Genomic DNA, 17,423 nt, shown 5'->3' with positions numbered 1-17,423 from the left:
ACTTAGCATGTAGTTTTTTTATGTGCACCATCCTGTTTTGATGGCAAACTAAGAACTCTAGGCTCCCTTTGCCACCCATAACCTTTGTGCTATGCTGTACTTTCAAGTCATAGAGTTTATAGACATACCCTTTTTGTGTGGCAAAGACACTTCTTAACTGGAATAAAGGAAGATAATGTGCTAACATGGATAGCTATACTGTAGTAAATACCTTTCTTATGCATATGTACAAAACTTCAAATTTTGTGTAGGAAAGAAGCCTTTAAATATGCATGTTTATTAACTCATATCTTAAATGTATGTTACTGTAGCTGCAGAATTGATTCACACTTACCTTACGCAGACAGGACAACAACGTATGAAAGTAGAAAAGGATGGAGCTATTGCAGGTGGTGCATAGAGAACGTTGAGCCATGGCTTCCAGGGGAAATAGACTGGGCAGTTCTGGTAACAGATTTCCACAGAGGTTCTATAATTACTAATCAAGTCTTAGATGTGTTTTGTGAGTTAGGATATTCCCTAAAGCTTTTTTTATTTATTTATTTGATATGGTCTTTGTTTCTCTACAGTCAATTGTAAATCTGATCTCATGTCAATAATCTGCACGTATGGGTGTGTATGTATATAAACATAATTTTTTTTGCAGGTAGCTCAGATGACATAATTCCTCACTTATTTCATTCATCAAACGGTTATTGACTGTCCCCCTGCAGTCTAGAGTAATTTTTACTGTGCCCCTAACTTGGTAAGATTTACATTTAGTATTGCTCACATTTAAGAATCAAACTGTGATGGAGACAATACTTCTATCAAGAATCCTCAATACATTCATTTACTGACTGTCTCTAGAAAGCTTCTTTTCAGGTTGAATAGTAGTGAACCAGTTATCACAATCGAAAGCAATTCAGTCTTCCTCAACTCATAATCCTCTAAATGTTTTGGTTTACTGTTTCCATTAGATCCAGCCAGTGCGGTCACTAATTTGAACTGTTGAAATAATCCAAATTGGGAAGATTATTGCACATTCTTTGCTTAATGCCTTAAATGTCCTGTGCTAGCATCCCAAATACAGGTAGTCCTCACTTAACGACCACAATAGAGTGATGACTCTGGGCAGCTAACAACATGTAGAAACATTTTTTTTAATTAACAGAGTAAAAATTTACAGTGATCACCTGGTGTAACCCAGACAAAACAATCAACAAAAACCTTTCAGTGGTCCATCTAACTTCCCAACTCCCAGGCTCTGGAGCACATCTGGGTCTTCAGCGCTTTATGAAAGGCTAGCAGGGTAAGGGCCAATTTAATCTCGGGGGATGTGGTATTGCAGAGGGCAGGCACTGTAACAGAAAAGGCATATTTCCTAGGTTCCATTAGATGACATTCTTTAATTAAGAGGACCTGGAGTGTGCCCCTCCTGTGGACTTACTGGGACAGGTAGAAACAACTGGGAAGAGGCAGTCCTGCAGATAACCTGCCCCCATGCCATGGAGGGTTTATAGGTGACAACCAGCACCTTGAATTCCACTTAGAAGCATCACTGGGAGCCAGTACAGCTCACAGAATAGATACATAATATAGGCATACTGAGGTGTGCCTGTAACTGCCCATGCCTTGCATTCTGGACCAGCTGTAACTTCCAGATGGTCTTCAAGGGTAGACCCATGTAGAGCGTGATGTACTAATCCACTTGGTAGGTGACTTAGATGTGAGTGACTATGAGTAGTACCTCCCAATCCAGGAAAGGGTGCAATTGATTTGTGTGAAAGCCTTCCTGCCATCTGCTCTTTGAACAGGAGCCGTGAGTCCTGGAGGACCCCCAATTGTGCACCAGTTCTGTTTGGGGCAGTGCAACCCCATCCACAACCAATGATGGAAGAATACTGGATCTAGGGAGGCCTAAAGCCCATAGCCACTCAATCTTGCCGGGGTTAAATGTAAACATGTTCTTTCCCATCCAGGCCCCCCCTCCCAGCCTGCAGACACTGACACAGAACCTCCACAGCATCACTTGGTCAGGCCAGGCAAATATGTAAAGCTGCTTATCAGCATGCTGATGATACCTCACCCCATGCCATCAGATGACCTCACCCAGCAGCTTCATGTAGGTGTTAAATAGGAGTGGAGAGAATGTCAAACTCTGAGGAATCCCACAGAGAAAGGGCCATGGGATAAATCTCTCTCCCCCATGAACACCAACTGGAATCAGTCCTGGAAAAAGGAGAACCAGTGCAAAACTGTACCTCCCACTTGCAGTCTCCAGAGCTAGTCCAGAAAGATACCAGGATTGATAGTATCAAAAACAGCTGAGAAATCAAGAAAAGCCAGGATGGACACACCATTTCCATCCCACTTCTGCCAGAGGTCATCCACAAGTGCCATTTTGGTCTCTTGCCCAGATCCAAAACCCAACTGAAAAGGGTCCAGATAATCTCTTTTTTCCAAGATTGTCTGAAGCTGCTGCGTGACCATGTCCTCTTCTTCCCTAAAGAGGAACGATTGGAGATGGGACAAAAGTTAACCAAAATTGTCAGATCCAGAAATGGCTTCTTGAGGAAGGGGTAAACTATTGCCTCTTCAAGCAATGGCAAGACCACCCCTTCTCTCAAGGGTGAATTTACCACTGCTAAAATCCAAGCTCATGCCATCTTCTGGGAAACCTTAGCTAACCAGGAGGGATATGGATCTAACACACAGGTGGCTGAGTTAACAGTTTCACTCCCTCAGAATACTCACTTTCAGGCCATAACTGCTGCTACATATTGGGGTGTGAGGAGAGGGGGACAAAATAACAATTTTTGTGTCCAGGGGCTTTTTAGAGGTAACAAGCTAAATTGTTGCTTAATGCAGGTGAATACTGATGAGTCCAACATCAGTGTAATCATTTACCCCTGCTACTGTGAATTAGTGTTACAAGTTCTTGCATTAACAGTGGAGAAGTAACTCAATTTTCTAAAAATCAGGAGGAGTCCAGTAGCACCTTTATAGACTAACAAGTTTTATTAAAAAGCAGAAACTTTTGTAAATTTTAGCTCACTTCATCAGATGCATGGTATGGTTAAACTGATATAGGATTTAAATTGGATGAGGCTAGGGGGGAAGAAAGGGTAGTTATACAGATGCAGGTTGCATGTGAGACAGATTTTAAGTACCTCAGCAATTAGCAGTTGTAATGTGTAAAAAACCCATTGTATTTGTTGAGATATTCTGAGATAGCCTGAAATCTTTTGATGTGTATGAGTTCTGCACTCTGTAATACTGGTGTAGTTTTGTTGTTCCAAAACAGCTATCTTAAGTTCTGTAATCAAGTGGGGGTTAAAATGCTGCGATAATACTTAGTTCTTGTTTTGACTCCTGATGTCGAACTTGTGTCTGTTAATTCCTTTGCATAATGTCTGGCCTTTTTTGTCCAACCTAGAATCTAGAGGGGGCACTGCTGGCCAATGATGGCATATATGATGTTATAGGAGGAGCATGTAAAGGTGCATGTAATCTTGAAGTTGTTGGGGCTTGTAATAGTGCTGTCAGTTAAATGGGAGGGGTTGGTTGACATCTGGGTTTGCTGCAGGATCTGCTTTCTATGCTAGCATCATTATTCTGCTTCTTGTTGCTTGTGAGACTCAACTTCAGGTTGGGTGCTTGTCTATATGCAAATATGGGTCTGCCACCCAGTGTTTGAGAAAATGCAACATCATTGTCCAGTATGGGTTGCAGCTTATTAATAATGCATTTGAATGGCTTGAGCTGCGAGTTGTAGGTACAAGCAGTAGTTCTATTTTGTTTTTTGTGGTCTGCATTTTAATAAGTCCTAGTAGCTCTATCCTGTTACAGATCCCTGAACTATTTTTATGAACTGAAGATGTCAAGATTTGCCAGGCGAGCAATTCAGAACTTGTATACTCTGCTTGGTGGAGGCTAGTCATGTAAATTAAGGCTATGGAAATTCTCTGTGCAGTATTGTTGTGCAATATTTAATAAGTATAGCATGCCTGTTTCAGGAAATGGAAAACATGTACAGTGGTACCTCGGTTCACGAACTTAATTCGTTCCACGACTCTGGTCGCGAACCGAATTGGTTGTGAACTAAATCAAATTTTCCCATAAGGTTCAATGTAAATACGGTTAATCCGTTCTGACCCCTACAAATTTGGTTGCCAACTGAATCAAATTTTCCCATAAGGTTCAATGTAAATACGGTTAATCCATTCTGAACCATATGTGTTTTTTTTTAAACCACAAAAATATGAAACAAAGTACAGTACAGTACAGTACAGTATGAAGAGAGAGAACACTAATCTTGCTTGACACGACTTCTGGCGTGTGGGGACAGGAAGGCGGGTGGGGAGGCGGTTATTGTTTGGAGGGAGAGTCCCCCTCTCTACAGGAAGCCATGACCACGTGTCACATTAGGGAAAATGGCCGCGGATCCTGTTCATCACCCGATGCGGAGTTCGCGAACGGAAGCAAAATTTTGCGAACGGTGCTGTTAGTGAACCGACTTATTCGTGAACAGAAGCGTTCGTGAACCGAGGTATTACTGTATTTTACTTTTTGAAAGTACTTTTGTACAATTTTTAGGTGTAAAAGATAGAAATAAAATTTGGATACAAAACTGGCAAGTGTAAAATAATTCCCAAGCTGTACTAGGTGGGCATGTCAGCTATACTATCTTGTGAGATACGGTCAGTGAGTATAAACAATTTGGTTTACTGGGCCAATGGTTCCTGACTGGTTCTTCTCCCTGTCACCACTCAGGGTCAATTCACCTTGTTGTGAATGTTTTATTACAAGGGCAATTCCCAGATATGGAGGCATCTCACAGGTTTGGTACCGAATGCAGCTCACGTGTGTGGAGGGGTACCTTTTACCCACCACATCTAGAAGGCAGAACAAATTTTGCTGGATAAATTTTTTTGCTCCTAAATTTGTGATTGGGAATTCCCCATAATATTGTCATTTAACATTTACTTTGACATTAAACTTACTACTTTTATTCATGTGTACTGTATCCTGTGTACTGCATCCTGCTTCCCTGTGCTCTTGATTTATTAAAATCTGATATGATCTAATCTAGTGATAAGGTGGGGCAGGTGACAAGCAATTCAGATTTATAAAGAAAAGTCAGTGTTCAGTTTTACATGGCAGTTCAGTGTGTGGTCCATCAGACGTGTATTGAAACTGCTGTTTACTTTCTGATATCAACATTGGAGTATAGGGATTTCTTCTGCATAAAACAATGTTTTTCATTCCCTACATTTTAATGGGAAGTTCTATACATTTACTTTCTCCTGCTTGCCACAATAGTTCTCATAAATCATAGGCCTACTTGCTTTTGGCTTGAATACACTTTTTCTGCTGCTGTGCACTGCAGTTCCTAGTTCAGTTTATTTCTGACAGATGTCATCCCTCACAGCTCTCTGCCCCCCCCCCCAAAACAGCTAATCTGAAGATCAGGAAAACAATGGAAATTCTCTAAATTCTTTTTTGTAAGTCAAAATATAGAGTAATCTCTGCTTTTTAAAAACTTCTGAAGGCTTTTTGCCATTATATTACACACAGCAAAGCCAAAGAAATATTCTGGATCCATCCATAACTACAGTAAGCCTGGAAGAAAGTGCTTACTACAAACCTGTGTAAATTAAATTGTTGTTTGTAGCCATGTTAGCCTTCACCCATGCTAAACGTTGTGCTTCCTTCCTTCCCAGACTATTACTTTGTATTTCTCTGTTAATTATAACCTATGATGATGTACTCCACACATTTTCTTTTTCTCTAGGATCTGGGTTTGTCATGTGCAGTGGCAAGGAGAATCCAGACAGCGATGCTGACCTTGATGTGGATGGTGATGACACACTGGAATATGGAAAACCACAGTATCATTTTCTAGAGATGCTAAACTCCTAGCAGGTGGCTTTGTCTTTGCCAGTACCTCAGATTTTAGAGATGCCAAGATTTTAGCTCTGTTAGAGAAGAGTTCAAAAACAAAGTTTTTGTACGTACTTAATTAATGAATCTTATTTTCCAGTAAATCCCTGGTAGCACCAGCAGCATTCACACACTGTTCCTTTTGAAAGAAGACACTACTCCCAAATACGTTGCCTCAGAAGTACTTTTTGGTGCAAATATAGTATAGTTGGTTGTTAGACAAAGAATATGAAGACTACCCAGGATCAAGTCCACCCTCAGCCATGACAACTCACTGGGGGACTTCAAGCTTTCTCTTTCCTTCCCTCTCTCCCTTCCTCTCTCTCACAAGATTGCCATTGTGGAGAAAAATGAGAAGAGGGTATACTATGTACGCCACCTTGGAGGAAGGGTGGGATATTAAATCTATCAAAAACCTAATAAATGCATGAATTGTAATTGTACATCTCATGCTGAGGAGGTACTTGTCTGGTCTCCATGATGACCTAAGATAAATACTGAAGAGAACTCCACAAATGTTAAAATTTATATCAGGCTGCGTTCTCCTTAACATTTCATTCTTAGGTACACTGAAGCAGATATAATTCCATGCACTGGGGAAGAACCAGGTGAAGCCAAAGAGAGAGAGGCACTCCGAGGTGCAGTCCTAAAGTAAGTAGGCTTCCTTTAAAAATACAGTGTTAGAACACAGAAAGATTTGCTCTATTGTTTCGGGAATTGGTGAGGATACATTCAAAGCCAATACTTTTTAGTTCTTAGTAGAACCCAAAAGCAGGATAAAAAGAATACAGGCACCTGCTAAGCAAACACTTATGTAGTTATGGTAAGTGGCAAATCTCACTATCTTGATATGCATATAAGCATAGCATTTGACTGAGAAAAACTTCCTTGGTATTCTGTTATTTGGGACATTCTGTTCTAAATAGAACTTCTAAATTTTCCCATTAGAAAATTCAGTAGATTGGTATGCAGGTAGTCCTCAACCTATGATCATTCATTCAGCAACCATTTGAACTTATGGCAACCCTGAACTAATGGTGGTTACAACCAGTCCTTGGATTTCTGGCTGTCCCAGCATCTCCACGGTCATGTGATTGTTATCTAGGTGCTTGGCAACCCGTTCACATTTATGACTGGTTACAGCGACCCGCGATTACGTGATTGCCATTTGCATCCTTCCCTCCTGGCTTCCCCAGATTGTCAGTGGAGAAGCAGGCAAGGAAGGTTACAAGTGGGGTAGGTCTCCCTTACCTGCAAACCCTCCCCCATCCCCTTTGCACTCATGCCATGCACCCTCCCTGATGCCAAGTCTCCCTCGCAGCCTCATGCACCCTCCCTGACCTGTACCACACCTCTTGCACACCTTCCCCAACCTATGCAGCAGCCCCACGTACCCTCCCTGATCCTCCTCGTGCCTCCTTCACACCCCCACGCTGCACTCTCACACACCCTCCCCAACACATGCCGCACTCTTGCACATCCTCCCTGACCATCACATCCTCATGCACCTTCGTGCACCCTGCCCGACCCATGCCGCGCCTCTCACACACCCCTCACACCCTCATGTACCCAGCAACAGCCACTTACTTGCCTGCCAGCCAGCCTGGCACTTGCAACTTCCTGCTGGCTTCCCCACTGACTTTGTGGGAAGCTGGCGGGAAGTTGCCTCACCTAACAACCCTGGGATTCAGTTAATGACAGCAACCAGGACTGCAGGGATTGCTGTTGCTAAGCAATGCATCGCACTTTACAACCACATTGCTTAGTGACTAATATTCCAGTCCCAATTGCCATCATAAGTCAAGGACTACCTGTAATAGTTTGCCAGTTTATTACAGTAATGAAATTGAAACTTTAAAATGTAGGTGTCTAGCAAGAACTGTGTTATGAGTGTTTGAATGAACAGAACAAGATGATATAAATATTTTACATGTGGGTGAGAAGGGCTAGGAGCATCAGAGAAACAGCTTATTGCACATTGCATATTGATGTCAGTAGTTGTAGTTGTAGATAGCACCAAGTCAGGATTTGCCATAATTACAACTTTTATGGTTATTCCTAGTTAGTTTCACTTCATTTCTGTTTCTATTACCCATATTTTGAGTGACCCACAAAAGACAATTCAGGAACAAGCTACGAGTCTGGGTTAATGGTTAAAACAAGCTGAAGTTTTAAATATAAATGGATTTGAACTGTAGTTTGTTATTTTATTTTTAAAAAACCCCTTAGGATAGGTTTGTGTTTTACACTAAACCAAAAACAAACTGTTATGGCTTAGCATTAAATGAAAACCAGGCCAATAAGATAAATGCACTGTTCAAGGATTCATCCCATTTATCTGAACAGAATTTAAATACTCTTAATTTTGTTTAGATTAGCATGATGAAAGTAGTGATTTAGCTTTCACAATATCAAAAGCCTAAATAGAACTCCCTTTGTTTTCTGCTCTGTACTTCTAGTCACCATTACAGTCATAAGATTGGGTGTTATATTTCTAAGATGAAAGCAAATGCTATTTCAGTAGAAGTAAATATACTTTGCCAATCTGGGTAAGACTTCTAATTGGCAGTCAGTGAAGAAAGAATTCAATTTCTTTACTTCTAAATTAGTTTGGGACATATAAATGCTGTTCTTTGCATTTGTTCAAAATGCTTCTTGCCTTTGCCATCTATTTATTTATTTAGGCACATTTCAAGATAAATATATATTTCAAAATAATGTACAATCTCCCTCCATCCCCAAATCATAAAACAATAGTACAGTGGAACCTCGGGTTACGAACGCTTCTGTTAACGGACTTTTCGGGTTACAACCAGCTCCAGCCGCAAAATTTTGCTTCGGTTTGCGAACTCCGCCTCAGGGTACGAACAGGATACGCGGCCATTTTCCCTCCCGTGACACAGTCCACGGCCATTTTTCCGCCCCTGACACGTGGTCCGCGGCCATTTTCCGCCCCTGACACGTGGTCCGCGGCCATTTTTCCACCCCTGACATGTCTGCGGCCATTTTTCCGCACATGACACGTGGTCCGCGGCCATTTTCCGCCCCTGACACATGGTCATAGGGAGGGGGACTCTCCCTCCAAGCAATAGACGCCTCCCTGTCCTCCACGCCAGAACGGATTAACGGTAATTACATTGAACCTTATGGGGAAATTTGCTTCGGGTTGCGACCAATTCGGGGTGCGACCAGAGTCACGGAACGAATTAAGTTCGTAAACCGAGGTTCCACTGTATATTGTATTATACCCTAGCACAGTTAAGAAAAAATGGCAAACAAAAGTTATTTAATGAAGGGAATATTACATTATGTAGACAGTTGATGGTCCAGTTCAGCTATCAGTTGCTCCCATTTGGCATCCTCCTGCCACTGGGAACAACTAAACCAGAGAGATTCTCAGTCCATATTAATTTAGCAGTACTTTCAAATTTCAATGCCTAGCTTTGGTTTTAGTTTCTGATTTCCGAGGAGGAGGAGAAGGATTTAAACTTGTATGCTGCCCAACTCTCAATGACTTTGGGCAGAGTAATCCTGATTTTGATGTTATATTAAACAGAACGCCAGAACTCTCCAAATGGCTCACACTGATCCTCCAAAATGTTTTTAAAACATTAAAAATATGTGAAACTTGCAAAATCTCTCTGTTCTTGTATAAAATCTTGCAAAATTTCAGGCAAGAATATATTAGAGCTAATTAGATTTCAGCCATTTGAATATTTTTACTGCAGTTTGAAAGGGATAGAGGATCTTATGGTTTGTTTAGAATCCCACTGGCAGAAAATGCTAAGCATAAGTGATTAGGCAGTAAGTTTACTCAGTGCTGACAATTCAGATGTATAGTTAATTAAGTATAAGATAAACCAGGGCCTTTAACCTATAGTTCCTAATCTACAAGCCTTTTAAAAAATTATAATTAACAAAATATCTTAGTAAGATTCAGTTTTCTATTTAATAATTTTCAGCTAGTCCTTAATGGAGTTGAGGTGCTTTGTCAGACTAATAGAGTTGAAATAATATTGGGTACCAGTACATTACCAGTACCTCATTTCAAACCTCTACCTCTTACAGATGTTGAATATCAACATTAAACAACATTGAAAACAAAATGGAATTATGCCAAACCACAGAAGAACCAATATCTTGAGCAGCAGTTGTCCATCACTGTTTCCTAGAATGAGAACTAAAGAGCTGTATTTTTTAGTAATGTCTATCTGAGCTGGCCTGAAGGACTTTATTGTTACATATTTCAGAAGCTGCTGAGAAAGTGAACACTAGAAGGAATGTACTTCTATTAAGCTCTTCACAGAAATAATCTACCACCACTACAAAAAGTAGTTTCTAATCTCAAACTATCCCTGTAAGGTTATGCTATGCCAGTGCAATGGTGAGAGAAGAATATATAGTTCAGTTTACCTACTTTAGGAACAGACTCTCAGATATGCTCCAAGCATCTGCTGAAGAATGCTAAAAACTGCCTTTATATTGATCTATTCAGTGATCCAATTAGCTTAGTACTGCCTTCACTGAATGGCAACATCACTCTAAGATTTCAGATAAGATTAATAGTTTTAATTTATTTTATTTATATAATCACTTTGCCACCAAAAGGAACCCAGAGAAGCACTTAGCTGCATGTTCTAAAAATCTAGGTGTCGAACCTGGTATATTATGAATGCAGAAAGTGCTTTCTCACTAAGTATATGGGCCTTCCTATTTAGTTAAAGGTGTCATAAGTCTTTACTATTGCACTCTACTTTATCAGTGACGTCTCCTTGTTAACTTACAGGGAGGCTTTTGTTCTCAGGTAAGTTGGTTCTCAGGGAATATTTCAGCAGTGCCAGTAAAGGATAGATGATGCAATAATTTAAAAACAATAAAATTGGCTATATAAACTAAACATTAAAAACCGGTGTTGCTGAACCTTAGCCATTAAGAGACAGGTCAACAAGAAAACATTGTAGTGCTTCTAAAAAAATGGTCCGCTTCCCATTTAATTGAGATAAAAATTTCAGTTTCAGGAATCATTAAAAAAAAAATCTCTGTATACTATTCAAGCTTAACATGCCGTTGGAACTTTTCAAAGTAGCACTTCATAAAGTTTTATTAATATTATAAGAGAGCAGGAGGAGAAAGATTTGCGATGCCAGATTACTCAGATCAAATATAATGCCTCAAATTGCTCCCAATATGAAATCAGTCTAGATATTGGAGGATAGGTGTAATCTGCACTGAGCAGCCTCCCTTCACCCAAGCAACATTATGCATTGACTTAAATATGTCATACTATAAGCACTTTACTTATCACTCTGTTTTATTTGCTTCCTCCTTTATAAAGCATGGAAATACTGCCATCAAATTATAGGAAGTTACTGTGTCAGTGTCAGGCCTAGCCCAAGGAACTCCAGGAGACCATGCAGATTCAGTTCAGCAATGTTTATTAGCTACAACCTTTAGCAAGAATCTTCCCAGACTGAAACTAGTTCCCAGGGTCAGCCAATAAACACCGAGTGAATTCCTCAGGGAGGTGCCAGCCTCATCCTCTTATCTTTTCCCCTCCCTTCTGGAGACAAAAAGGATGCTTCTCTCCCTGAGTCTGGCCTTCATAATTCCATTCCATCACAGTCAGTTACCTTAATCTATATAAGTGAACAAGTCTACTCAGTAATCATCAGTGATCTTAGAGAAAATCCTCCCTTCTCTTATATTACAGTGGTACCTCGGGTTACGAACGCCTCTGCTTACGAACTTTTCGGGTTACGACCAGCTCTGGCCGCAAAAATTTACCTCGGTTTGCGAACTCCGCCTCGGGGTACGAACCAGATCCGTGGCCATTTTCCGCCCGTGCCACATGGTCCGCGGCCATTTTTCCGCCCGTGCCACACGGTCCGCGGCCGTTTTCCCGCCCTGCCGCGCGGTCCGCGGCCGTTTTTCTGCCCTGCCGCGTGATCCGCGGCCGTTTTTCCGCCCTTGACGCGTGGTCCGCGGACGCCGGAATGGATTAACGGTAATTACATTGAACCTTATGGGAAAATTTGCTTCGGGTTGCGAACAAATCGGGTTGCAACCAGAGTCATGGAACGGATTAAATTCGTAACCCAAGGTACCACTGTATTTAGGTTTGGGGGGGCCTTAAAGATGTAGTTGTTTCACAAATTACAGTTAATATGCTATGTTAAACTGTGGTAGATCTAAGGGGCATAATAAGAATGGAACTAATTTGAACAAATAGAATTGGAATGGAATTATACTTTGTTTCTTCACTAATTAGGAAGTTTCCTGATATACACATAAAAGGAAGCTATTAGTATTTACTTAAGACAATAGACGATCCAAACTATACTGAGAAATGAAAGAGCGTGCTTCAGTATCTATACAGTAGGACCTAGATCAGGCAGACAGTAGTTCAAGTTCCAATTCTGCCAAGGAGCTACAATACAGCCTTAGGAAAATTACACTAAATACTTAATCTGTTAAATGGAAATAGCTGTTTTGTCAACTGCTAATTACAATTGGACTGTAAAGCACTTGCTAGTTTTAAAATCCTAAATCATGATAAATTCTAGATATGTCTGAAATGAATGTTTGAGGTCTTTTTTTCTGTAACAGATATTTCACTGCTGTCTCTCTTCTTTCAGTGGTGGCACTCCTAGTACCCGAATAACACCGGAATTCTCTAAATGGGCAAGTGATGGTGAGTATAAGATGTAGTAGGTCTCCCTGTTGGCCTAGTAGGTGCTTAGAGACTGAAAATGGATATTTTAGGGTGCAATGTTTTGTGTCATGTATATGACAATATTCAGTTTTCCTTTGTATATAATTACATGCACTACTTTGGACATGGTGATAAATGCAGTAGAACAAACAAACCTTAAGTAAACATGGAGTCAGCTTGAAGGGATAGTATCACTGATATTCTGCCTTTCTGTTTAGTGCTAGAGCAACATGCAAATTAAGATTAACATTAGAGTATAATTGTTTGGGTCACAACCCCAATTGATTGATTGATTGATTGATTGGATGACAATTGGGGGAATTTATTCATGGTTGTCAGGATGCTGCTTGAGATTGGTCTACAGTGCATCCTAAGCCAGTTTTCGCATTTTATTTTCTGCAGAGAAGCTTCTTGATATATGTGCCTGAGGTGCTTGACGGTTTAACAGTATGTTCTAATGTTCCCACCATGTTCTTGCTCAGTGCACTCTGCCTACAGAATTGGAATGGGTGGTCACTCATGATAAGGAATCTTTAGTTATAGCACTTTGATTTTACCTCTTGAAGAGTCTTTACTTAGCTCTAAGTCTAATTATAAATTCAGCATCAGATAAAGATCTTTGAATATGCTAAGGTCACTCAGTTTTGACCTATTGAATGCATTTTTTAAATTTTGGCTGGTCATCCTGCTTTTGTTTTACTTCCCTTTTTAAATGCATCTTTTTGTAAATTCTGTTAGCTGCTCAGGAGTGATTGTTCTTCTGAAGAGCAGGTTACAGTTTTTAACACAATTTTTTCAGACATAAAATATGCCTATTTAGTTGCATAAATTATGGAACCCAAAACAATGCTAATTTTTATTCTTGTAAGTTTGAACCAAATCATGTTTGAATGGAGAAAGTTTGAATGGGGAAAGTAATAATCCAAATACAATTCTCTTTCTCTGATATTGGCTTTCCAGGTGCATGATGTATAATCACTCTGGATTTATAATTTGTATATATCTGGGAAAAAAAGATAGCATGAAAGTAATGGTGATAATTTTCTTTATTTCATTTTCTTTATTTATTTTTAGAACTATTCCAGTCAGGGTGTACTGATGGAAAAACATGTTCCATACTAAATTGTTTTTAAAATAGAATAAGAGTAATTAAGTCTGTAATCTCCAGGTATTTTTCAGTTCCCTTCAACAGCAGCCATTATGGTTAATAGCAAAGGATGATAGTCCAAAGCTTCTGGAGGTTACCTGCTTCTGGAATTCAGGAGATTTTAAAATTAGCACTCAGTTTCATCATTACTGATTGTGTGATTAGCATTCTTGCTTTTTTTTACAAGCTGGGTTTAAATTAAAAAAAAACCTTTTATTCATGCTGTGGTTTGAAGTTTATCTGAATAAACATTCTTCATTGATTGAGCTTTTCCTTCTCTTTATAGAAATGCCATCAACAAGTAATGGGGAGAGTAGTAAACAAGAGCCTGTGCAAAAGACTTGCAAGAATAGTGACATAGAGAAGTAAGTATGAATCATGTACTTACATATTTGCTAAAGATGATAAAAGGTACAACATTACAGAACATGGCTTGCAGGTTATGGCTATCCAAAACTCAGGCATGCATTTCTCAAGTGAAATTACATAGCCTTTAAAGCTGACATTCTCCTAGCTGAAAATCAAATGGTTTCTTCCATATCTTTTTGTTTTTCAGCCTTTATAGGAATTCCATATCTGTAGAAATATAAAATCCATTTTGGTATATTGGCTCTAAAAGATGATTTTATGTTTCATTTCTAGATCCTCAGTGTCGTTTCTGAGGCTTTAGAGGGATGATAGCAAATCTTATCCTTGTGTTAAATTCTCTATAGTATCAAAATGCTGCCCTTTTCTTTCCCCCTGGGATGTGTTATTTTTCAAAAGACTTACTTGTTATGCCCTTTCTCTAGAATAGAATTAGATTATTTTAACCTTCATTTCCACTGGGAATGAGTAACATGAGACAGATCATTTTGCTCCAAAAAGATGGTGACAAACCAGAAAAAGGGGTTCAGAGCAATGCATAATACTGTCCTATCTTCTTATAGTCAGGCAGGGCTACGTGCAGTGATATTTAAGCTCATTTCTGTATGTTCTACCTATTAGGTAGATTGTGTTGAAATCTACAGCATAGAAATGCTTTAAAGACTGTATTGCTCAGTAAGTAATCGAGAATAATGCAGGTGCAAGTGGCATTTTTAGCTGTGCATACTATGTAAGATGTGACCAAGTTCACACAGATAAGCTATTTTTAAAAACATATCCCTCTCAAGGAAGAAAAAGAAGGAAAATATAACCGGAAATGTATGTAAATTCCTTTGAGGCTGTATCATGCACTAATACATTGTTAGTAGTGATGATATGTGTTATTTGGATAGTTCTTAAGAATTGGGAAGATTACCACGGGGTAATCTGGTATATATGTACTTATTTTAATCATGGAAATGCACATTGGAGTGCCTTTGCAGGAACACAGCATTGTCTAGCAAGCTGGTAATACTGCTTTCTGTGTTGGGCAAGTATGCACAGTCTTCTTCAGTTTGAGCACTGAATTGAACTTTGAGTGATGTGTGAGGGCCACACTCCAAATCAAGGGGATGTAGTTAATGTTAATATATTTAATAATTTCCTCTGTAGAATAAATTGTTCTTCCATCTTTTTCCATCATTCCTACCTATAAAATAAACTGATTATTTTATTCTAATAAGAGCATTCTAATTCTGATGTTCTTCCCATGCAAAATATACTGTTTTTTATTTACACCTTACGTATTATGACCAGAAAGGGGGAATATAAATCTGATTGATTCATTGTAGCTGTTTCAGTGCCAGAGATAACCCCAGCAGCAGAACTTGTGACCATTCTCTGGTGGACTGACTAACTACAGAGTAAGGATTTTCAGTTAGAAAACAAGAAATCACAAAAACAGAAACAGTTGAAAGAAGCCATGAGAAGGCTGAAGCAGAAAGAAGAATGGAGGGGAATAAACACAAAACAAACTTAAGAGATGACATGGAAGTCAGGAAAGAAGATATTGGGGAAAGTCAGGTAATTGTAGCTAAAGTGCTAAAACAGAGTGGTGTGGCTTGTGGCAGATTTTACTAAAAGCTGCTACTTTATCAGGTGACAAGAAAAGAGGAGTGGTCCACATTGAAAACAGCTGGAGCACACACACCCCTTTCGCTTGCCTTGCCTTCCCTTCCCTTCCCTTCCCTTGGAGGCAACTTGTAGATGTAGAGATGTAGATGTAGAGAAATTGATAACACTTGCTAGAGCCAGTTCTTATCTTGTGAGCTATGCAGGATTTTGGCTTAGTTGGTATTCTACACCTGTACAAGTTCTTGGTAGCAGCTTCTGTAAACAATTGGGGAGGGCAGAGGGAATTTTTATTGTTCCACAGTTTAAGTATTTGCCTTTAAGTATCAAAGGGAGAAAGAACATTCTTATGAATTACTGCCACAATGCACCTTTTCAGTTGTGCCAACTTTGTGTATCTCTTTCTCTATGCTCTTCACTGCAAGGAAGAGCAGGAAGTGAAAATGACTTGTTATTTACCCCCACATTTCAGGTTCACATTAGCTAAAACCTCAGGGACGCTCAGATCTGGGCAGCATGCACTGCTGCTTTTTAGGAGCAAATGGGGTTTAGGGGTCACAGAACAGCATTTGAGGAGGGTACACTTGATCAGTTTATGAACCTCTGATGGAACCAATGGAATTCAGTCTTGTCCAGCAGTCTGTCAGTTTCATTGGTTAGAAATTCTCCATAGTTGTCAGTCTTCTCAAATCTTAGCCTTTAAAACTGAAAAACGCTTGTCCAAATGATGAATTGGTAGCATCACCTTGATCACATTATCTAAATGCTTCATTCAGTGCTGCCTGGAGGATCTTAAACTAAGTGATACATACAATAATTCTGTCCTGTGAAATATAGGCCAGGTCCTTCTTTGTGACAAATCCTGATCTATCACGGAACATTCAAAAACCTTTGACTTTCGAAGACAAAAATTAAACTTGGACAGTCAACCTCTGTAACCTTTCAGAAAAAGTAAGAGCCAATTACCATTTCTTGCACTTGACAGCACTTCCTTCATAAGAAATCCCTTCTGGAAATAGGTTGCTGCCATTAGTTAGAGGCTCTTAACTCCATTGGGAGCATAAAACAGTAGTTAGAAGCAAAGATTCCAGCTGTTTTATCGTACTTTATCCAGAATTTGTGTGTGATAAATTGTTGCTGCTGTGATAGTTAAGCAGCTAGAATGCTGTGTGTGAAGAGGTGGGTTCTGTTAACTTAATTGATAACCAGTATCAGACCTTGGGGCCTGACAAAAATGTGGGTTTTTTTATTCCTACTGTCTAGCTGCTTCCACCTGCACTGCCAAGCCATGATATATAGTGATCCAACCCAGCTAGCTAAATTGATTCATCTCTAGTTCCTGGCTCTTAATCTGGAGCTAAATTGGTTTCATTTTTCTTGTTTTGGATGGTGCTCGTGGCGGGCTCTCTATGGGAACACTTCCTTCTGTTCATAACTTTAATTTTTGCTTTTAAATCTGGACATTATTGATTACTGTGTTAAGCTCCATATAATGTCTGATTAGCATTTTAAAAAGTGTTTAGAAGCACATGGTTTATCACTTGTGTCAGCTGGGCTGCCCACTTAGAACAATGGTTAATGGAGTTAGCAGTGATTCTCTTTATTGATTCTACTTTTATAAGAATGACATTCATTTTCTCTCCTCTTTCCAAAACAAAGTCT

At 39.6% G+C, this 17,423-nt stretch overlaps 1 protein-coding gene across 8 annotated transcripts in view; it reads left to right on the top strand.

Annotated features, from left to right (window-relative positions):
- The window catches only part of RNF220 (ring finger protein 220), a 366,981-nt gene that overhangs the window by 280,951 nt on the left and 68,607 nt on the right, over positions 1-17,423 (top strand). For all 8 annotated transcript variants that reach the window (XM_088153606.1, XM_088153604.1, XM_088153605.1 and 5 more), the window contains 4 exons: positions 5,777-5,873; positions 6,490-6,576; positions 12,561-12,616; positions 14,071-14,149. In XM_088153606.1, the coding sequence (XP_088009732.1) occupies positions 5,777-5,873; positions 6,490-6,576; positions 12,561-12,616; positions 14,071-14,149 (319 nt within the window). The remainder of the gene's footprint in view (positions 1-5,776; positions 5,874-6,489; positions 6,577-12,560; positions 12,617-14,070; positions 14,150-17,423) is intronic.

Source organism: Python bivittatus, unplaced genomic scaffold, assembly GCF_059951505.1.
Source record: "Python bivittatus isolate LINGU-HERP-01145 unplaced genomic scaffold, Pbiv_v1 ctg000700_np1212, whole genome shotgun sequence".
NCBI classification, from domain to species: domain Eukaryota; kingdom Metazoa; phylum Chordata; class Lepidosauria; order Squamata; family Pythonidae; genus Python; species Python bivittatus.
This window is presented reverse-complemented; position numbering and strand designations above follow the sequence as displayed.